This window comes from Engystomops pustulosus, chromosome 2 (assembly GCF_040894005.1).
Source record: "Engystomops pustulosus chromosome 2, aEngPut4.maternal, whole genome shotgun sequence".
Classification (NCBI taxonomy): Eukaryota; Metazoa; Chordata; class Amphibia; order Anura; family Leptodactylidae; genus Engystomops; species Engystomops pustulosus.
In genome coordinates, this window is record NC_092412.1 from 208,726,648 (window position 1) to 208,751,544 (window position 24,897).

Below are 24,897 nucleotides of genomic sequence, written 5' to 3' on the forward strand. Positions count from 1 at the left end.
GCGAGTATCACAACGGCTCTGATTAATCTCTGTTATAATAATGGCTCGTGCACCTTACTGTCCATCACATGACCATAAACAGATCTCTATCCACTGGAAGTAAACATAGAAGCTTTTAATAGGATCACAGCAAGCAGAGATGTATTTTTAAAAAAAATTAAAATTGATACAGAATAATAATTCTTTATTTATATAGCGCACATAGATTATGCAGCGATGCACAGCGCTTGCCAAATCGGTCCCTGTGCCCGTGGGGCTCACAATCTAATCAACCTACCAGTATGTTTTGGAGTCAATATTCCAAAAGATTTTGAAATTGTTGCTGCTGAGGAATCCAAGAGAGAAAAGGAGCTGCGGGGAGCACCAAAAGGTGAGTACTAAGTTAATTTTTTTGTGTGCTGCTGCCTCCCCCACCTGTTTCACCGGGTGGCGCCCCAGGCAGTTGCCCGCCACGCACAGTGGAAGAAATAACCCTGGCAATAGGTAACGAATAGAGAGCTGCAAATATACAGAAGGGATAGTCACATAGTCTTAGCTAATTTAACCAGACTTTTTTACAACTTGAAATCACCCTTCAAGGAAACTACTTCAAGGATATGACCTGCTATTCTAACTAGTAACTACTTCTTGAGTTGTGTGTACTATTATTCTATATTATCAATCATGGTTTCATTAGACAAATGGTAGTTGTAGGGGTAGCTGCTTGATACGCTAATGAATTCATAGTCAATATAATTAATACACTACATGTTCTGAGCACACGGAGAGGAACAATATCCGGAAACAAAGCAGGCTCACCAATGCTCTGCCAAAGCAAATGGCCTGATATGAACTTCAGCCAATCATTAATCCACAATCAGCTCCGTGACACTAATTGCTTGTTATGGAACAAAACCTAAAAGGAAGAATGTTTTGCAACTAGGTAACTAAAAGAAAAGCCAACAAGGAGATGTAGATAGCCACAAACCGTGGCCATTTATGAAGAATGGTAATATAATTAAGTGGTTTCTAGCCCTGTTATTATAAATCACCATTATTATAGCTGCATGAGGCTCAGCCGGTGCACGAGGACTGTTATACTGACCGAACTCAGCATAGCTCAGCATAGCTACAGAGAAGGCCTGCCAGATGGCGTCACATATGGTGCAATAGCCAAGAGATAAACATGGGGAATCTTACTGAAAGAATACAAATGCAAAGCCAGTAGAAAGAATATCACGTTAAGCAGGCGTTCCTTGGCTCTTTAGGTCACTTCTTAGGGCAGTGATGGCTAACCTATGGCACTGGTGCCAGAGGTGGCACTCGGAGCCCTTTCTGTGGGCACTCAGGCCATCACCATAGATGGGTCCAGGGATCTTCCTGCAGTCCCAGACAGCCCAGGACTTGCTGTGCACAAAGCTATTTTAAAGTGACAGCTGTACCTGGGACTATTTTCTGCTTTATTGGTGACTCAGGGGCCGGTATCAATGAAAACTGTGACACAGAAGGGAGTATAAATCACAAATTAAATTTCTGTGTTGGCACTTTGCGATAAATAAGTGGGTCTTTGTTGTAGTTTGGGCACTCGGCCACTAAAAGGTTTGCCATCACTGTCTTAGGGTGACATGTCTACTCTCACCCTTTCATTACCGAGCGTCATTGGTACTTGAATGTCCAGAATGTCCGGAATTTTCAGTTCCGTTCTGCTGGACTCTAAAAATTGACATTTTTAGAACATCTTTACATATCACAATATTTTTGACTTTGTAATCTTCATTACATGTAAGACTTTAACTTTATAGGACGATTTTAATTACTTGGTTTTTTTTCTTCAGAGAATTAGTAGATAATTTATTAAAAATGTGACAGAAACACAATTAAAAATGACATTTATTGCTAAGTGTGGATATCTTCAGTTCTGTAGCACCTAGCAACACAATCATGTGATATTAGAGCAGAGATTACACTCTTTGTGTTTCTAGGTGCTATGGTCATAAGATATAAATGTTTGAATGGCCTACAGTCCTGACCTGTATACATATGCTATCTCCAGGGGGTATGTGAATTGAGGACATATATAGCCGTTTGGTAGTCATAAATGAGTTATTAAATAATGGGGGGCGGATTTATCTTTGTAGCTGGGTCTGTTTTCAGGTGTTTTCATGTTGCGAAATTGTTGCATGTGCCAATTTGTCCAATTTTATAAAAGTAGTGAGGCTCCCATTATTAGAAATGTATTAAATATGTTCCGGGCTGCCTCGTGCATGGAGTCACTCCCTTTTCCAGCATGGTAGTAGAAGTATCAAGCCGGAGGCATGGCAGATCTGTAGCGCCAGATGCCGGGTAGTTTTTTTAGTCTGCCATGGGGTCTCCAGTGTACGGCTTTCCCATAGCCGTCCCCATAGATGGATATTGCGCCAGTGGTACAGTGTGAACACACATATGCCACTGCACCGTGCACAGAAAAAAGGTGCATAGAGCATGCTCTATAATTTCCTGTGTTTACGGTCAGGCGCCATGACTTGCTGTGGAGAGGGCAAGGAAACGGCTGTGTGAAAGCACACATTACACATTACATACTATATATATATATTAGATTACCACATTTAAAAAGAAATGTTGCATATGGCTGGATGGGGGGCCATAAAAGCCATATACCACTTATACTCACCTCCTCCGGTGCTACCTCTCACACATTATGCTGTAGAAGACTTGTGGCAGTGGTGGGATGACACGTCAGCCTATGTAAAAAAATAAAGAGACCCAGCAGTGGCAAGCAGTGCCGTGGGTGAACCGGAGCTACGGAGGAGAGTATAAGTGGTTTATAGTTTTTATATAGCCGCCCAGTCATACATAACATTTTTGTATATCCTGGATACCCCTTTAATAAAGGTTATGTTTGGAGAAACCCTATTTCCAATCAGAGTAGTCTTGGTTGATTGAGATCAATCTTTGTATGGCCTTCATAACCTTACACGGATGTGTTTCTACAATAATATCCTGTTTGCTCGTTTCTCTTCTGCTATTGATAACCCACAAGCCCTATATATGTTCCACACATGGCTATCCCAGCTGATGTTCATGGACCGATCAATCAAAGTGGATATTCATGCATTCAACAGACTAGGGAAAAGCAGCCACGCATCAGTGGAGACGAGAAGTACTGTGAAAATCCAATCTGCAATATGCAGGCTCAGAAATCCTTGTTATAACCTTTATCAGCTTAAAGGGAACCTGTCCCCCAGATGTTACCCCATTAAACTATTAGTCCCCTAATGTAGAATGTTCTCTTTTATGTGAAATCTCTGCCATTTACCTATCAAAAAAATTCCTCCTGAATCATGTGAAAATGAGAAGAGTCATATTTTGCGTGAAATTAGTCACTTTTAGAGGCTGAAGGGGGAGCTGCACTTCAGATCTATACTACATTGAACCATTCTGTCATATTGAACATTAAGAATCTCCTCTTTCAGATTACATCAGGCTTTTGGTTCTGTGAATTGCAGAACCAGTGATACAGACAGTTAAAGAGAGAGGTGGTGATGTGAGCCACAGATAAAGATACAGGCAGTTATAGAAATAGAACTGTATCTCTGGTTCTGTAAACCGAACCACAAGCCAAGATTCATTTCTTTAATATGACATCAAAAACATTGTTCCAGGTACTATACAACAAGATAAGTGCAATTGGAAGTGACAACCCCTCAGTCTCTTAAAGTGACTCATCTCAAGGAAAATATGACTCTTCTCTGCTCAGTTTCACATGACTATAGAGGATTATTTTTAAACCTATAAAAGAAGTGAATGTAGTAAAGATATCTCATACCCTGCATGAGGGCTTCTAGAAGAAATCTGGTAACAGGATCCTTTAAGTGGCCGAAATACAGTAGAAAACAAATGATAACTAACATCCTGTAAACCAGGAAACAAATTTGCTGATCTCTAGTTTTTGCAGACTAAAATGATCTGTATTACATCATAATAAAAGATAAATACTCAAAAATAGAGAATATACTGTAAGTTGTATCACGTTTAAGGCGTCATTCAACTTCGACCATAAACCTTAAAGTATAAAACCCCCATAATAGATCGACCATGCGTGACCAAAGGTCAAGGTCTGACCTCCAACAGTGGGAATCTTGACAATGACATAATTTTCTATTACACTAAGAAGAGGATTAATACCTGATTTATGGGAATGTTATATTGACAAAGAACCTAAAAAATAAGAACTCTAGTAGTGTCCGAGTCCTGGATTAATGATATGAAAGGACCATTTGAGTGTCGGATTTGACTATTTCTTTAAATACACAATTATTTCAGATTATGTGGCCTCTTTTAAAATATATTTGACCTATCCAATCCCACACTGAATAGAAGCTCAAATGATTTACCTGATTTCTATTCTGTTAAAGAGCTTAATTTATTTGCATCAGTGCCCATAGGCAGAGCGATTAGTATGTTATAATGCCCTTGCTGCAGAGGTCGTGCAGTATACAATCTACACTTTTCACGCTGTCAGCTTATCTGGACTAGCAATGAACGCCAGCCACCTCGCTCCACGCTGTGACGGGCAATTTGCGCGGGCATAGAAACAGGAACACAATTTGACTGCAGATAAGAATCAATTAGGCCGGCTAGGATGTCAATTGTCGCACAATCTTTAAATATACGGATACATTTTATGATTAAAGCATTTTGTCACATTGTGTTCTTTATGGCACCCTGGGGATATTATTTATTTACTGCGCTAAATTTTGCAAATGTATTTCAATTTACTTACATTAAGTACCTCTTGTATTTTCTTTCCTGGAATATCAGCTTTAGCTATGAATATCGCTAAATAATAGCTTTTTACCTCCTCTAGGTGATATGAGTATTTATTTTTCTTGCCGTTACCTCTCATCACTCATGAGGTCTGTCAATTTGTTTCGCCAAGTTTGAAAAGTTTATCCAAAGCCCAAAGTAAAAGGTTATACACAGAAAACATACTTTGGAGATGCAAAATGATATAGAGAATATAAACACTGAGTTGATAGTGGCCTCCATCTAGAAAGATGTGGCATTTTGGGATCCCAAGCACAGTTAAAGGTATTGTCCAGCCACATCAAACTTTGGATAGAGCCAACTTGCAGATTGATGGGGATCTATTGTACCATCAATGAGCAGAGCAGCAGGTCTCACATGCACCTCCTACTCTATTGGCCACATCTCCCATAGAATGGATTGGAGTCGGAGTAAAGGGGGAATAAGCACAATTCCTGCTCAAATGTCGGGAACTGCACCTATTTCAGGGCTTGGATACCAGAAAATTGGTGCACAAGCCCTGATAAATCTGCCCCTATATATCTTTATAGTGGTGATGGAGATAGCTGAGCACCATAAAGAAAATAGTCAGTGGGGGAGAAACTTGATGTGGGTGGACAACCCCTTAAAGTGTTTAGGACTCCCCCCAAATGCACAAATCTGTTCTATTTGGCAGAGCTAGGCTTTTTGAGCAGCAACCCGATCTAGCTACATGGGATGTCATATAAACATATATACTTCAACTATGAAAAACAGTAGGCTGGCCAAATATATCCTCTAATGCAGTGATGGCGAACCTTTTAGAGCCTGAGCCTCAACCAAAAGCCACTTATTTATTGCAAGGTGCGAGCACAGCAATTTAAGCAGTAATTTATTTCTCCTTGTTCTTTGACAACTTTCATTGTTCAGCCTCCTGAAGACACCAACGCAGTTGAAAGTAGGAAGGCAAATTCGCCTATCATTGTAGGAAGATTCTGGAGGTAGATTCTTTGAGTCCTGTCTGGTGAACTTCATGCTGGGGTGATGGCCTGTGTGCCCACAGAAAGGGCTCAGAGTGCCGCCTCTGGCACCCGTGCCATAGGTTTGCCACCACTGCTCTAATGCAACCATCTTCCATACCTCGTTTTGCAGCCATAGATATTAGATTGGCAGCCAGCTGATTATACCCAATATGCTGTAATCATCTAATCTATAGCCCAATTTTGAATACCAAGGGCACAAAAACAGATTTTCCCAATTTCCAATGTATTTTCCAGACACTTGTCAACAACTTACCTACTATAGAATAAAAGTGTCTAAACACATAATATACGAGGGGCAAAGTATCATTTTTGTCAATGATAATAAATACAGAATTTTGGCACGTTCTGGTGTTTTGGGGGGGAAGAGGGGCATATAAAAAACCTCTCCATGCCTGATATAATTTAAGGTACCCAGAGATTAGGCAAGAGTCAAGCATATGCCTACCATGGTTTTGCTACATGATCTAGGAATAAAAAGTAAATGAATGAATGCCTAAAAGATTACAGTGACTATAATGGGGTTGATTGGGCTTCTGCACACTTGCCATCCTACACGTGCGATCCTAAGGCTAGATGTACATAAGTGTCCCTCTAATTCATTGGCTAGAACACAGCCCCATGTATTTCAATGAACTCCGTGGTTTCCACACCTGAGCAGATGCTGTGCCCTTCCTTGGGTAATCTTATGGCACGTGATGTGTTCCTGTGCAGGAAGTCTGAGATGTTTCTTATCCCAGATATGTGATGGAATCTTTGGTGGAGATCACTGGAGAACCAGTGTAACAGAGTAAAGCCACACCTCGTCCATGCAGTTACTTTATAAATATGTTCTTTAGTAGAGATTTGTGCATCTGATGGTGGGTACGAGTGGGGTGTTCCGGTTCAACTACCTGAACCAGACATATTACCGGATTGGTGGAGGAATAGCCAATCTGGTAAATTGACCCCCCCCCCCCCCTAAATAACTAGCCATGGCTATGATTGGCAAAATGTCAGGGTCGCTTAGGTCAGGATGCCGAACCAGAATGCCAAACCCAGCCATCGGGTCCGCTCACCTCTATTCTTTAGGCATAAAAAGACTACATTTTTGCGCCTGTGCAATATGTATGTCCCACAGAAGCCTATAAACTGTCTATTATGTATCTATCATAATGGTGTGAACACGGCGTTTAGGAGTAGAGGAGTAGGCTACTAGCCATACACATCCACATGCTCTATAACAAGTCAGATACAAGCCTAACTGATTTAATCTTAGATAATGTTTAGGTGTCCAGAATTTACGTACCATGGTACAGGAGCTAATCTAGTAGCTAAACATCTTACTAAATATTGACTCAACACGAATAAAGAAAACGAGATCTGTTCTCTAAAAGCAATAAAACAGTTATTCAAACACAAGTCAATGCACTCAGGCCGCATTTGTTCTTGTCCAGTAAGCAGACCAAACACCCTAATAGAAGCTGTCCTCTCAGGCATCGCCGCATTAGCACATTTATCAAAGTAAACGGACTAATGAGTCAGAATGATCGCGGTTTGCAGGTAATTTATAGTCAGCGGTATAACAAAGGTTACAATGTTTGCCATTTTTCTATGGGTGTAGGTACAATCACAACTCAAGGGTACAAGAGCTTAATATCAATGGAGAAAAAAAAGATGAACAAACACAATAGAGAAACAGTGCAAGCACAGAAGTATCGATAACATGTACTGAGTTATTAAATCAAAAGCCAAATTAAGGTGCCCATCCACACTGTGGGTCCGGGCACCATCACCAAGTGAGCAGCATGTAATGCATCATGTGGGCAGACAGTGCTGTGCACAGACCCCTTATACCAGTGATGGCGAACCTTTTAGAGCCTCAGTGCCCAAACTTCAACCAAAAGCCACTTATTTATAACAAAGTGCCAACGCAGCAATTTAAGCAGAAATTTATTTCTCCTTGTGCATTGACAACTTTCAATTCTTTAGCCTCCCAAGGACACCAATGCAGTTGAAAGGCAAATTCATCTATCATTGTAGGAAGGTTCTGCAGGCAGATTCTTTGAGTTCTGTCTAGTGAACTTCATTCTGGGGTGATGGCCTGGGTGCCCACAGAGAGGGCTCAGAGTGCCACCTCTGGCACCCGTGCTATAGGTTCGCCACCCCTGCCTTATACCTTATCCATACATATTACACCGAATAGGAACATTGAGTGTTACCTGTATTACAGGTAAGGCTCAGTACAGATCCCCCTTGAACATCCCATAGGTCACAAGTATAGCCTCACACAAGTAATGTGTAACACCAGACTTAGGGTGATGCCACACATGGCGTTTTGAACCCGTTTTTGGTACGTCTTTAAGCAGTCCGCCAAGAAACGCATGCGTTTTTGGCCCATTTTAATTAAGATTATTGGTAAAACCTGTCAAAAACAGATGCATTTTTTAAAAACGCATGCGTTTTTAACAGACTACTTGAAAACGGCCCAAAAACTGGTTCAAAACGCCTCGTGTGGCTTCACCCTAAAAGACCAAACTACACAACTAAAGAAGAAAGGCCTTAGTAAGAGAAGTCTCTCTGGCTGAGCTACAAGCTCCTGTGTGCAAATGAGAGAATGTGCCCAAACTACAACAAAAATCCACTTATTTACTGTGAAGTGCCAGCATGCCATTTTAAGCAGTAACTTATTGTTACCTTTTCTTTCAAATCTTTCAATCATATCGGCCCCCGGAGGAAACCAATACAATTGAAAAAAGGCTAATTCAGACTCAGACATTGTAGCTTCTCTCCAGGGTCTTAGTAGAGGAAGAATGGTGGGTCCAGCAGGAAGACCTCCAAAGTTATTGCAGTTCTGTCAACACCTTCGCAATTTTCACACAACTCCAAACAGCTTTAAAATAGCACTGAGAGCAGCATCTCTTGACTGGAACTGCAGGAAGATTTGGTGGATTTGGTCCTATTTGGTGAACTCTGTCCTGGGGTGATGGTCTTAGTGCCCACAGAAATGGCTCTGAGTGCCACCTCTGTTCTAGAAGGTAGAATCATCATTACAGTAATTTGGTCTTTATGGCTGAGTAGCCAGAAAAAAGTCACTGTTTATCACCTGTCCAGACCAAGGAAAACTGGTTGCCAGAGTCCTTCACAGACTGTTACAGTGTACACTTCCCCACTGTGTGCTGAAATAATTACTTTCACGGCATCACTGAATTAATACAGTTAATAACCACTTCCAGAAATAGGGAGGATTTTCAGCATTTGGCACTGATATGAATTGTCGTTCCCTTTCCAGAAACTGAATAAAACACTGATAATTAGCATTGTTTTAAAAGTGGATATTAGAAGGAAGGAGGCCATGGATTACAAATACAAGAACATTACCACAGTCACAGTGCCTGGATTATTGACCTCCGGTTTATCATACTTGATTTTGATGGTTGATTTCCTTTAACAAACAATCTTTGTGATCTGATTAAGGCTATGTGCCGAAAACTATGCAAAAGCTTCTTTCTATGAAAAAATAAGAAATGCCCCAGGAAAATATGGAGACAAGAACACAGATCGTGTACATCAGTGCTCAATGCTAGAACATCAACCAACAAAATCACTACGAGCGCGAAACAGCCTGTTACCTATCGGACCCCAGCGTCCTCACATGTTTGTCTATTGAACGCTAAATAAAGATTGTGGATTGTGGCAAGTGAGTGCCGTCTGGTCCTTGGAATGAATTGAACCTCAATCTCAATACAGGGTATCACAGGTGCCATACAGTGTGTATGGGAATACTCTTCTCAAGTCCTTATACTCCAAGGTCATATATACAGCATGAAGGGAAGTATGCCATCATCTGTCAGATTCTGATTTTATATGCAGGGTCCCCTCTGCAACTTACATTGCAGCCCTATTATATCTTCATACTATATAAGCTGTAATATGTCTAAGTGAATAAGGCCTTAAAGTAAATCTACCATCAGGATAATGGATTTTAAACCAAATACACTTACATGCTAGTGTGTGCCCCCTTTATCAGGATCTGCTCTTCTTTTAACTTCTTATGCTCTGGATATTTAAGAAAATATGCTTTAAAAACTATGCAAATGAGCCTAAGAGTCTCCAGGTTCCATTAACTTCTATAGAGCATGGAGCCCATCAGGCTAGTTTTGAAGCCTATTTTCATAAAAACAAAGCCATAAAAAGCTTAAAGAAGAGCGGATCCTGATAAAGAGGGCACACACCAGCATGTAAGTGTACTTGGTTTATAATCAATAATCCTGATGGTAGACGTCCTTTAAATGAATTGCACTGTACCAACACTGTCTGGATGACTATAGTAAAGTGAGTGTATGGCATAGGTAATATAACATAAAGACTATAGACTAATGTGACCTCTATGTCCTCTTACATACACAGCAGCTGTCACAGAGTTGTCACCTCCTGACCCTTTGGCTTCTCCACTAATAGAGCAATTGAATAATTAGCCCAGAACACTGATGTGTCAGCAACCAGTGAGGGACCCATCAAATGGGATTTCACAGGGAGACTTACATCAGGACATATCATTATATCACACCTCGATCTGCCCAATCATTTGATAATTTGATCCTGCTGCAGTGCTGATAACCATAGACCAGGAGAATATGAAATTCCACATATGGAACAGCTCACGTGAGTCATGTGGTCCTGCTCAGTAAAAGGTTTTCTACAGCTTTTCGGTTCACATTTTAAGAAGTTTTCAGTTTTATTTCTGATTCCTCAGGATGACTCAGCAAGTAAACTTCCTCCTTGGTTTCTTTCCAAAGTCGCAGAATGACTGTACCTCTGCTCACCAAATAATGAGCGAGACACTAAGAAGACTTAGACAAGGTTTTGCTGAGGAAATGAATTTAATAAATTGAAAGAAAAGTTCAATTGTACGGAGGGTCAGAACTGTCATTCACATTGATAACTTATTGCTGACGCCAGATTTTACCCTATTAAACTACTAGTCCCCTCAGGTAGTGTATGAAATGTACTTTCTAGAATTCCCCTTTTTAATATGAAATTTCTCCCATTTACCCACAAAACAAAATATGGAAATGTGCAAAGAGATTTAGCCTGAGATGAGTCAAGTTTGGAGGCTGCAGTGGAGTGTTGCTTCAGACATGCTATTGGTGTCATGTTAAATATAAGAATCTCATGTCTCAGGGTGCAGTCACACGTTGCGTTTAACACATGCGTTTAAAAATGCATTGCAACAGCTGAAGAGAGATTTGCCTAACAAAAGCAAAATGTTAACACTTGTGTTAACACATGCGTTAACAATGCGTTAATGGTTGCGTTTTGTAAATGCAAGTGTTAAGAGCTGTTTAATTAGGCAAATCTCTCTTCAGCTGTTGCAATGCGTTTTTAAACATATGCGTTAAATGCGACATGTGACCACTCCCTCAGGGTGCAGTCACACGTTTTGAATGCATTTCAAAATACAATGGATCAGCTAAAGAGGTTTGCCTAATGAAATGGCTGTTAACATTTGTGTTTACAAAACACAACTATTGCAATGATGTTAATGCATGTGTTAACGCTGGATTAACTTTAATTAGGCAAATCTCTCTTCCGCAAATCCATTGTGTTTTGAAACACCTGTGCAAAGCCACGTGTGAATGCAGCCCCAGATAACAGAGATGATACAGAGATGAAGGTACACTCTAGCCACAGACCGTACCAATGCTCCGGAGCAGAGAACAAAACTGCCAGCAGCAAGATCTAACAAAAATAGATCATTGATTCGTCAATTAATCGATCTAAGTACGAGCACATATCCTGAGATATCTTTTCACATTTTAGCTCCTGAACAGTTGCTTCAGTGTTTAAAGGGAACAGGTAAAGGGACAGTGTAGCGGAGGGGAACCCTGCGAATGTCAGGATTACAAAGTCTATATTGTAAGTGGGAACCTACGTCATAGTAAGAGGGTGAATAGAAGAAGGTTGGCGGTGGGGGGGGGGGGGGGGGCAAGGCTTTCATGGATTCAAACAAGCAGGAACCCATTTCCATTCTGAAAGTGCAACCCCCTGGGACTTGTGAGCGCGAGCTGCCAAGGAGCCAAGTAAAGTACAAAAAAATTCTAAAACTAAGTACTGAACAGAAAAGATAAAAGAATGGTGTTCTACTCCTTTCTTCTCCTGTAGTGAGCAGTGTTTCAGAAGGATTTTGGATGTCCATACTGATAAGGACAGGGGGCTAATAATTAACTCTTGACTTACCTAGAGAATATATCACTTGATTCTTGAGCTCAGTTAGGAGATAAGCATATCCAGTGACTAAAAAGTTAAGTCATTAGACACTTTATCGGCTTGTTATCTATCATGTCTGTTTGTGTGAGTACAGGAGAGAAAGCGGATTTTAAAAAGGAAACAGGAAGAAAGAGAGCAAATGTTTTTCTTTAATAAAGTATAATTACACAATTATTTGTTAGGGTTTTTAGAACATTTTTTCTGCTGAAAAATTCGGCTTATATTCGAGTATATACGGTAATCTCCTCTGCATGTTGATTTATGTATTTGGGTAAAAGTTTCATGATAGTACAATGGAAATTATATCATAATTCTATCATATGAATAAAGTGATTTCTTTATATAAATCATCACATTATGGCTCCTCCTGGAAAAGAAAGAAGCAAGGAGCGGCCGGGGGGCATACAGCTGTATGAATGTACCCTAATAGTTATTACACAAGATGAAAGAACTGTAAACTTCACAATAAAAAAGAATATTTGTGTTAATTATTTTCATGCATTCGCTTCAGTCTTGTGTGCAGGATTTACAAAGGGCCGAGGTAATATGATTTATGCCATGAGTCACTTCAGCCTCTGATGGAATATCGCAAAGCTTGAGAAAAGAGACAGTGTGCCGAGGATTAACGTTACTGTTCCTGTAAAATACCCCGGCTTTACAAGAAAATAAAACCAAAAATATTTACAGTGCCTTCTGGGAAAGACTGTACCACTCTTTAGGGACAAGAAATACATCTGAAGGGAGCATTCACACTGCCGTTGCCAGCCGTACCGTAGCACGGCGGGAACACCGCGGCTCACCCCCGCCCCTCTCCATAGAGGAACATGGCGCACGGCGCCATATGCCGGGAAAAGATAGGACATGTCCTAATTTTTCACGGGGTACGGAGCGGTACGTGCGCCCATTGCCGTATATAGAGGACATATAAAGGCCCGCATATGACAGTGTGAATGCAGCCTTAGGGTTAGTTCTTTAACACCCAACTCCTCCATTGATCTGATATTGAAGGGGAGACTATTAATTTCGGGTCTTGACAACCCCCTTAAACTGCAGCTACTGATCGGTTCCATTTACAAAGGATTATTATAATCCGTTTCACAGACAAAAATGAAGATCTTGAAATGGCAAAGGTCTGAAAGTCAATGAATTTTCCATGAATCAGTGATTAGAGAACACACAAGAAAATTTTGTTAAAGGGTCTCTTCCTATGTTGGCCAATTTGTCTCTGTCTGTAACGATATGAAGAGAGCTCACTATATGAAAAGTGATGGATATGCTGCTGCCTCTAAATAACTGTCCTGAGGGGTAAAACATTAGTCATTAGTCTGATGAAGGGGCCTGTGGGCACGGAAAACTTGCACTAAGTAAAGCTATTGGTTAGCCAGTAAAGGTATCATTATTTAGGTACTCTTTTACAAAAAAAAATCATAGAAGAACGGTCATTTATGAAGTCAGACTTATACTACCAATCCCTTATGTGTCTATTTCAAATAGGAGGGATATGGGCGTTTATTTTTAATATGAAACGCATGATGGAGCATTTTCCTGAGGGTGGGGGGGGGGGGAAACCACTTCTCAGAGGCCACTCCCATGGGACAAGGGACACTGCACTGCAGAAAGAAAGGTAAACTTTAATCTAACTTTTCTTTTTAGTGGAAAAAGACAGTTTTAGGCTCAGTTCACACTACGATTGTGATTTCTGTTTCTAGCATCCGCCTGCAAAAGTTAAAAAAACTGAAAAAGAATGTTTTTTAGTGTTTAAATCCCATTGAAATCAATGTCATTTTTTATGTCATCCAAAACAACAAAACAAAACTGATTCAAAACTGATGGTGCCAAACTGACCCCAATGGATGACATTAAGGTTCCCTTTAATTTCTAAAACAGACAACCATGGCCGGTCTGTGAAAAGTGGACCCAGCACTGCCTGAATTAAGTGGACCCACAACAGTGCCGAGGATGGGATTTAGAGCATCATAGTTATATATATGATGCAAGGAGTCCCTGCTACCCTGCAAAAAAAAAATCCCAATTACAGTTTGGTGCTGCTGTTCTGCGGGGAAGAAGTGACATCTTGTATTATATATCACTAGGATTTTCTCAGTCCTGTCCTGTGCACTTTAGCCGGTCTGTGAAATCTGGCCAGCGCTTGGTCCATGATTAACAGATCGGTAAGAGCCCTGAGTGTCACCAACTTCTTCTTAGAGAAGCATCAAAAACTAAAGCGTGAAAACAGTTTCTACCACAGTTTCCAGCCACTGTAAAGCTGCAGGATTGTTGTAACGATTTCATCAGGAATATCGCCGTTACCACTTCCTTACAGTGTTTTCAAAGAAGCAAAATTGAAAAAATCTCTGTGATAAAAAACAAGCAGCGGTGACGTCCCAATGGATCCCCCTTTTACGTTACCATGTATCACACTGAAACTGCGCAACACATAGAGCAACCTGCAGGATCGATCTTCAACGGGTGCATCCATATACCCATGATCTGAACAGCGGAGGTCACGTAAAAGTTTGGTAACTTTTGTTATGAAGTGCATTGATCTGTGTAACAACCATGAGAGACTTAAAAGAAACCTACCACGAGGAATCTACCATCAAAAGTAGATGTGATGGTGGATGCCTCCTGCCTCTGCCCTAATCTGTAATTTGATTATGGTGGAACTTAACCTAACTTGTTAAAAAACTTTATTTTAGTAATATGTAAATTACCTGCAGAGGCTACTGGGGCGTGGACTAGCCTGGCCGGGCACTGGATGCTAAGGCTACTCCACGCCCTATTAGCCTCTGCAGTTCATTTACATACAGGCGGTCCTCTAATTAAGGACACCCGACTTACAGACAACCCATAGTTACAGACAGACCCCTCTGACCTCTGGTGACCTCTCTGGATGTTACTTTAGTCCCAGGTAGCAATGATCCCTTTACAGCAAAAAAATGTTTAAACTCCAAATGTCACTGGGGCCAAAAATTTTTTTGCCTGGATCTACAATTATAAAATATAGTTTCGACTTAAATACAAATTCAACTTAAGAACAAACCTCCGGACCCTATCTTGTACGTAACCCGGGGACTGCCTGTATTACTAAAATAAAGTTTTTTAACACATTAGGTTATGTTCCAGGATTATTAAATTACAGATTAGGGCAGAGGCAGGAGGCATCCACCATCACATCTACTTCTGATAGTAGATTCCTCATGGCAGGTTTTCTGAGAGAACAGAGAGAAGATAACAGCGCCTCAGGCAGGTGTTGGACATCAGCGGCATCACATTCCGGATAAGAGGACTAGAGATGGACCCGAACACATAACATTATGCAGTCTCTCTCCACAAGGACAAACTTCTGCTCATAAAGTGACTTTTCAATGATTTAATTTACAATACATATATTTATTTTATCTGTTTTTATCGGTCGCCCTTTGACCCATTATAAACATAAAACCAAATCAAGACGGATCCGACTGATAAAAAGTGAGGGACCTGATAAACTTTTGGATTAGTTGAAGCCCCACAGATATTACCCGCGCTGTGATGTCATGTAATATGTTTCCCTATCTATCACTACCAGAGCATCTACCCTTGGACTCATTCATTGCAGCGCTCGCCAGGATGGGCAGGATCTGGCTGCTTGTCCTTGGCATTGCCACTGTTTGCCATTTGCATTAGGTGGATCATTTGACAGTGATGCACAGGATCTGACATCATCACGATGACATCATCAGACAATGTCTGCCACATTGGCCTCATACCGATGCTACATACTGTAGGTGCACATCGACTCACCGAAATCCAGGAACTGCTTGATGGACAGAGGGGAGGGGGAGAACTTGGAGTAGTACTCGATCTGATTGGGGATGTTCTTGAGCAGGTACACGCACAGCCTCATGATGCCCCCTGTGCTGTGTACATAGTCACACACTGCCCTGTGCGGAGCTGCTGATGCTGCTGATCACTAGGGTCCGGTGCTGAAGTAAACAATACTGGAGGAAGCCCCGAGCTCACAGGACCCTCCTCCTCCCCGGCAGCAGCAGAGGCCGCGGACACGCCCCCCTGGCCGCGCGTTCCCGCACACAGCACGTCCACCCCGGCATTCCTGCACCAAGGCGCCGAGCGCGCGCACGTGCCACCCAAGTCACTCCCCCTCCGGCGCTTCCTCTTCCTTCATTGGTGCAGAGGGATGAGGGTCATCACTTCATTCAGGGAGGTTGTACAGGTAACACAGGTAGGCAGTGGGCGGGGCCGTGTGTTGTGACGTCATCCGCAGCCGCAGGGGGATCAGGAACGTGACAAGTGACCAGTCACATGGGGGGAGGTGACTGTGATCACAGGAGCTGCACAGCTGTTCACACGGGAAGCTCCTGCAATGCCTGGTGAAATAATCTACAGCCCTATGCCATGAGCTACCTCTAGTATATGCACACGGTATACCTCGAGTGTACCCACTCTAGTAATTATACCCACACAGTATACCTCTAGTATATGCACAAGGACCAGGTATACCTCTAGTGTACCCACTCTAGTAATTATACCCACACGGTATACCTCTAGTATATGCACACGGTATACCTCTAGTGTACCCACTCCAGTAATTATATCCACACAGTATACCTCCAGTATATGCACACGGTATACCTCTAGTGTACCATTCTAGTAATTATACCCACACAGTATACCTCTAGTATACCCACGCAGTATACCTCTAGTGTACCCACGCTACTAATTATACCCACACAGTATACCTCTAGTATACCCACGCTGTATACCTCTAGTGTACCCACGCTACTAATAATACCCACACAGTATACCTCTAGTATACCCACACAGTATACCTCTAGTATACCCACACAGTATACCTCTAGTATACCCGCACAGTATACCTCTAGTATACCCGCACAGTATACCTCTAGTATATCCACAGAGTATACCTCTAGTATTCCCACACAGTATACCTCTAGTATACCCGCACAGTATACCTCTAGTATTCCCACACAGTATACCTCTAGTATACCCACACAGTATACCTCTAGTATACCCACACAGTATACCTCTAGTATACCCGCACAGTATACCTCTAGTATACCCGCACAGTATACCTCTAGTATACCCACACAGTATACCTCTAGTATTCCCACACAGTATACCTCTAGTATACCCGCACAGTATACCTCTAGTATTCCCACACAGTATACCTCTAGTATATCCACAGAGTATACCTCTAGTATACCCACACAGTATACCTCTAGTATACCCGCACAGTATACCTCTAGTATACCCGCACAGTATACCTCTAGTATACCCGCACAGTATACCTCTAGTATTCCCACACAGTATACCTCTAGTCTACCTGCACAGTATACCTCTAGTATACCCGCACAGTATACCTCTAGTATACGCACACCGTATACCTCTAGTAAATGCACACAGCATACCTCTAGTATACGCACACAGTATACCTCTAGTATACGCACACAGTATACCTCTAGTATACGCACACAGTATACCTCTAGTATCGCACACAGTATACTTCTAGTATACGCACACAGTATACCTCTAGTATACGCACACAGTATACCTCTAGTATACGCACACAGTATACCTCTAGTATACGCACACAGTATACCTCTAGTATAAGCACACAGTATACCTCTAGTATACGCACACAGTATACCTCTAGTATATGCACACAGTATACCTCTAGTATACCTGCGCAGTATACCTCCTCCTCTCCAGTGCATGGCGGAATGCCGGCCTGTGAATGTACCCTAACAGTGATTGATTATACTGCGCTCTAGTACTGGGAATTCCGCCTCTTTTTAGTTGGCTGGCTCATTAGGCTCCCCTCACTAAGAAGAGCCGGCTCTTCTGGCTCCTGAGCGGCTCCCTATTAAATATATCATAGGGAGCCGCAGGCCAGTCAGTCACCCCACGCCACAACACTTTTAACCCGATTTTATCGGGTTAAAGGGGGCATGGCGAGCCATTTAGGGGCGGGTTTAGTGAGACATCTGCTCACCTCGTTCACGCGATGAGCCAGTTCCTTGGACCTGCTCGTTTGCGAATGACCCATCACTACTGGGCTGCTCCTCTGGAGGTCAGTGAAGTCTTCAGCGCAGTCTTTTTTCTGTACTTGGAAACTTCATCTTCATTCCTGAGTCTTGGATTTTTCTGAGAAGGGGAAGATTTGAAATTTAACTTTTTTCCATAACAGAGAGCAATAGCATTACTAATATAAAAGCTAAGTGTAACATAACACTAAGCCATCACCCAATTCCCTTGACAGCCATAATGGCCAATCAAGAGAGAGGGCATCTCCTGTGCCATATGTATGTCAGTTGTCCTTGCAGCCCCTCCTCCCAGGGCTTATATTATTGCATTGGGTCGTTCCTACCACCTGGTACATTTCTTCTTGTGCTGCTGTAATGTCATGTAAATTTACAGTATAATGCTACATTCACACTACAGTATGGGGGACGTATATACGGCCAACGTATATATGGCCAATATACGTCCCCCATACACTTCTATGGGCTCGTGGCGCCCTACGGGAGCGGTACGGTGCAGCACATGTGCAGCACTGTACCGCTCCGTACCCCAGGAAAAGATAGGACATGTCCTATCTTTTCCCGTATTACAGCGCCGCGGCCACACATCGCTATGGAGAGGGGCGGGGGTCAGCTGCGCTCACCTCCTCCTCCTCTCCCCGCGCTGCCATGTGCCCGCCGTGCTACGGTGCGGGTGGCTCACGGCAGTGGGAATGTAGCCTAATATGGTGACTGGTTACCAGGATATTTTCTTTCCTTAATACTGATGTAATATTTACATTTCTAGTCCAGTCAATAGATGGAAATTCCTTGTAGACAACTGTCATTATGATAATGACTAATGTATCATTCTTGATAAACTCTCTTATATGTTTATATATAGGAATCTGTAAATTAAGCAAATTAGCATTTTCTATAATGGATGTGACTGGTATGAGCTGAGCCCAGTTACACCTTTTCCCAGACCCAGGGGCGTAACTAGTAGAGGCTGGGCCCCATAGCAGACTTCTGATTGGGCCCCCTTACTCCCATCAGAATATATATAGTTTTGTAAAATGACGCATTTATACACAAACATTTATGGACTTGTATATACATTTGTACACTTACACAGATCTGTCCCAGTAACTGCTGTCTGCATGGGGGAAGTACACGTCAGGAAGTAGAGATGAGAGATCCCTAGTCCTGTCGTTCTGCTGCCCCCTCCCTTCCCCTTTCATTTCCTTCCAGAGCTGCCGATTTATGTTGTGTACTTTAGTGTGTCAGGTCAGATGACAGGGCCCCCTGACATTGTGGGCCCCATAGCAGTTGCTATGGCTGCTACCATTGTAGTTCCACCCCTGCCCTCACCACACAGCACGCAGATACAAAATGTGTGACCAAAGCCTCAGCATTGAGTGAGGAGCTCCTGTACATACCTAGACCTTTCACCTTCACAATGTAAAGCTCATCTGACACAAGATGTCACAAGATCTGACACTGTGTCAGTATGCGGTAAATGATAGTGATGTATGTTATCATATACCCGGGGTTGGGACTGTTATATCCATTTATGGGTGACTTTTACCAGTACATTATAAATAGACCCCTGGATCTTTTATAGTCAGTAAATCATATAAACAGCAGAATACATAGGAGCAACCAATCACAGTGCAGCTTTCATTTCATAATCTGCTGCTGAAAAATGATTGGTCGATATTATCTATAAGACATCTTGATAAATCTGTGCTGTGACTGGTTGCTATCGGCAACAAAAACAGGGTATTTTTTTGGAAATTAATCCAAATCTTCTCTTGTAAAAAATGGGTATGCCAATATTCCTTGCCTCAAAAATGGCACAGCGATCAAAGCAAGAAATATCTGCATTTCCAGAAACATTTCCATACCAGACCCTATAAATATGTTTAGACTCCCTAAAAAAACACTAACGTTATTTCTCTTTCTCCTTTTTATCTCTGGACAACAAATACATCACATTTAGCCCATCACATCTACAGACCTACATTACTTCATAGCCAAAACGTGGTGGCATTGGTAGAAGTCATGTGACACTTTACCAATGTCCATACATAGAGGTTAAGCTTAGGAGGATCGTGTTGGGTCCATATGTAGAGGATAAGAGAAGAGGTACTGTGATCCAAATAGGGTGACATCACTGTGTGTATAATCTTTGTATTATGACATCTCTGTGTGTATTATCTTTGTATTGTGACCTTGCTGTGTGTATTATGCCTGCACTGTGGTATCACTGTTTGTATTATCCCAGTACTGTGACAATGCTGTTTGTATTGTCCGTTTACTGTGACATCACTGCATGTATTATGTCTGTACTGTGACATCACTGTGTATTATTTCTGTAAATAACCTGTTGTGTCCACACAGGGTGAACAAACCAAAGCAAAAACACATAAAGAAGATAATATAATAGAATCTTTATTAATTAAACATACAAAAACAATGTTGACAAATAAAGCATAAAAAATGTGCAGCCACTGGGTGTTGATGCACGGACAGAGGAATCAACCCTTGGGGCATTACAGCAACCCAACCAATAAGTATTGTTTAGTAAAGGCTTGAACCACACTTACATTACAGTATAAAATGTACCGACTGGAGCGATAGCTGCTTCATTATATAAGGTGCATCAGAGTGGACAGCCTGAATGAAGCAGAAAATGCTTTCTTACCCATGTTGTAGATTGGATTGGTGTCTGTGCCCTGGGTGACTCCGGCCCCGACGCGCGTTTCGGCTCAAATGAGCCTTCGTCTGTACGGCGCCGTGCGCCCATTGCCATCTATGGGGACGTGTATACGCCGTATATGGCAGTGTGTATGTAGCCTAACAGTGTATCACTTCAATTAAAATCTATACGTCTTCTATAAATGGGTAAGTGCTTGTTGAGAATTTATGTGCATATTGCCAGGAAGAATAACATAAGTGGTGTGTGAAGTTACTACTAATGCTAAACCAATCAAAGATTTGGATATTTTACACAGGAAGTGCCTAGACTTGCAAAGTGTGACAGTATTGCTGCCGACATTCCTCTGTGATGCCATCCGTTATGTCCTCAGCCTTAAAGACAAGTTCAGCAAGTGACAAGAAAAAGATTCATGTGTAGTAAGGTTGTTGTATATTAAATACAATAGAATTGGACAGATAGCTCAGTGTGAGTGCATTCTATTCCATATTGGAAAATGACCTTTAATGTAAATGACAGTCAGAAAGTCCAAATTTCCATTCTAAAATGAGTGTCTTCTACATAATCAACGTAATCATTCCAAGCACTTTTCAATTACAAAAAAAAACGCCCAGTCCCATAGACCAAAACTTCACGTCTTCTATAAATGGGTAAGTGCTTGTTGAGAATTTATGTGCATATTGCCAGGAAGAATAACATAAGTGGTGTGTGAAGTTACTACTAATGCTAAACCAATCAAAGATTTGGATATTTTACACAGGAAGTGCCTAGACTTGCAAAGTGTGACAGTATTGCTGCCGACATTCCTCTGTGATGCCATCCGTTATGTCCTCAGCCTTAAAGACAAGTTCAGCAAGTGACAAGAAAAAGATTCATGTGTAGTAAGGTTGTTGTATATTAAATACAATAGAATTGGACAGATAGCTCAGTGTGAGTGCATTCTATTCCATATTGGAAAATGACCTTTAATGTAAATGACAGTCAGAAAGTCCAAATTTCCATTCTAAAATGAGTGTCTTCTACATAATCAACGTAATCATTCCAAGCACTTTTCAATTACAAAAAAAAACGCCCAGTCCCATAGACCAAAACTTCAACACCATTTATATTCCAGGCGAGGCAATGCAATTTCAGTAAATTAAACAAGCAGTAAATTAATAATTATGTAGGAATTGTAACATTTAATATGATTTTTTAAAGTAGAATGATCTTAAACGAAAGCACCTTTATCCATGGAGACTGAATGAACCAAAGCATGAAAATAATAATAATAATATCCTTAAAGGAATGTTCAGGTTCTGGTTTGACTGAGCTGAAACACAATGTGATGTGTGACAGCCTGAATGCATGTCTGCAGTTGCTTAGGGGAAGTTATTTGTCATTTTAGAATGACCCATCTGGTGTCCTGACCTTAGACCTATTGACATTTTGTCTACTTCCAAGACATAAAGAAAACCATTCATTCTGCTGTAAATAGCCAGGAAATTATGTGACGTGAATAAGAACAACTACAGAAAGCTGAAGTGCTCACAGGTACAAACGTAATTTGGGACGAGGGTGCACCTGGAAACCAAATAGAGATCGGCATTGTTTTTTATATGAAAGCCAATCTACCTCACAAGTGAAACACAATGGGATTATAGTTCATACCCAGTATAGAAATGACAACAAATAATAAAATAAACACAGATACCAAATGTTACTTATAACATTGGTCATGGCCTTTATTGTTAACTTTAACCTTAAAACTTTGTAAAGACAAAGACAGCAATGCTAAAGCTTAGCCATAGGCTCAAGCCAAAATATACCTAAAAAAAATTGCTTAGTTGAAGCAATTTTACTGCAGCTTAACAACAAAACCGTGAGAATAGATTACAATAAAATATAAAGGGGTGGGGGGGGGGGGGCAATGGCAGGGGTCCAGACGTACGGAACTTCTTTGAGGTAAGACACTATTTTTATTTATTCCCTCCACATCGTGTGACCCTTCTCCAAATAACACACTGTCACTGCAAACCATATATCTACTGTTGGCATTTGGGCAAGTCAGACACAGGATGGCACCACAGCTTAGCCAAAACTGTATACTATTGACCCCTGGGATGACTATAATCCATAAGGGGTTCCGTCCCTATAGCCCAGGCTCCTCACATAGTGTAGGTTACTATGAGCTATCCAGACATATATTACTGCTTTGTTTGAGAGATAATCACATTTCCCGATTTATGGAAATTTTAACGCCATTGCACTCAGAGTCGACCAACGTTTGCTTGTGTATCTCTGTTTCTCCTTTTATCACTACAATTCACCAACCTTTGAAATGACCCAATGGGTGATGAGTCCACCAGATATTATACAACCGGGTGCCGGAAAAGATGTCTGGAAAGTTTATAAAGCCCGGTATTCAATTTTTTTTTTTTACCTGTTGGGTGATTTTGGAGTTGGTATTTACATGCAGAACACCTAGGAGCACATTGATCATACGCTGGTACTAATTGTGCCAGTGTATGGTGCTAACCCCATCACCAGCATGCTCTGAATTTATCCGGAGGCTCCAACCTTTGAAATGACCCAATGGGCGATGGGTCCACCAGATATTATATAGCAGTGATGGCGAATCTTTTAGAGACTGAGTGCCCAAACTTCAACCAAAATTCATCGTGAAGCGCCAATCTGTTCTTCCACATTTTTCAATTGTATCAGCCACCTGAGGCCACCAATATAGTTGAAAGAAGGAGAGCAAATTCAGATTATCATTGTAGCTTCTCTCCAGTGTTTCCCTGTAGAGGAAGAATGGTGGGTCCAGCAGGATGTCGCTTTAAAATAACGCTGAGAGCAGCATCTTTAAAGTTTCCTGGGACTGCAGGAAGATTCCGTGGATTTAGTCTGTTCTGTGAACTCTATCCTGGGACAATGGCCTGAGTGCCCACAGAAAAGGCTCTGAGTGCCACCTCTGGCACCCGTGCCATAGGTTCGCCACCACTGTTATGTAGCCTTGCCCTTAGGGTGCCGGAAAAGATGTCTGGAAAGTTTATAAAGCCCGGTATTCAATTTTTTTTTTTACCTGTTGGGTGATTTTGGAGTTGGTATTTACATGCAGAATACCTATTAGCACATTGATCATACGCTGGTACTAATTGTGCCAGTGTGTGGTGCTACCCCCATCACCGGCATGCTCTGAATTTATCAGGAGGCTCCAGCATCACAGCGCAACAATGACTAGTAGGAAAACAATAGTGTTTTTATTGTGCAGATGCAACAATAGAGAAATGTAAAAGACACTGACTAGACGTAAAACAAACACAGATTTTTTTTAATTCTCCAAATGGATAGGTTGTGTGAAAGACGCCTTTGGTATTTTTTACTAAACAGTTTTCTGATCAATTTCTGATATTAATAATTCATTAAATCAGAATTGAAAAGGAAAGATTTGCACTTTTTATGTTTTTTTCCACTACCAAATTTGCTTAACAAATACAAAATACTGACCAAAATATCCAAATTGACCTGTCAGGAAAGGGGTTAATAGTAAATGTATGACTTCTGTATGAAATATATCTTTCAAAAACAGTATGAAAGTATAAAACAGCGTAAATAATCTGTTTATTAAAACTACTGCCTGTTTCTCTATGTAGCTACTGTCCTTTACTGATGAAGTTAGTGGTAACTGTAGCACGTCTGATGCAGTCCTCAATATGGGGACAGGCGATTTTATATTAAATTACATAATTTTCCATCAGAAATACATGCAATTTTCTGAGCGTTCTCTTGTTTCCTCTGCCATAATATTTCATTAAAATGTTTGCACACAGTAATAATTGTGTCATCGTTTGTAGTGGTGCACAGTTGACATGATGTGCGTAAGTACCCACATAAATTACTGTGAATGAGAATCTCATGGGCATAAGAAATGAAGCAAAACAAACAGCAGAAATCATAAAGAGGCATCGAATCCTGCATTTAGTAGACTATATATTCTCATGGGGCTGTAGGATAAACTTACTCCGTGCCATGATAATGCCAGCAAACATGTAAATTAACCTATAGTAACATCTACATCATTTCATCAGTTCTTCATTGAGAGCCAATGGCTGGTCAAATA

General features: G+C 41.3%; 1 protein-coding gene across 1 annotated transcript in view; it reads right to left on the minus strand.

Moving 5' to 3' along the window:
- PDK3 (pyruvate dehydrogenase kinase 3) overlaps nt 1-16,273 on the minus strand; it is a 46,164-nt gene extending 29,891 nt beyond the window's left edge. The window contains exon 1 of the mRNA XM_072137926.1: nt 15,840-16,273. Within this exon, the coding sequence (XP_071994027.1) occupies nt 15,840-15,942 (103 nt within the window). The 5' untranslated portion in view covers nt 15,943-16,273. The remainder of the gene's footprint in view (nt 1-15,839) is intronic.
- Between the last annotated feature and the right edge of the window lie 8,624 nt (nt 16,274-24,897).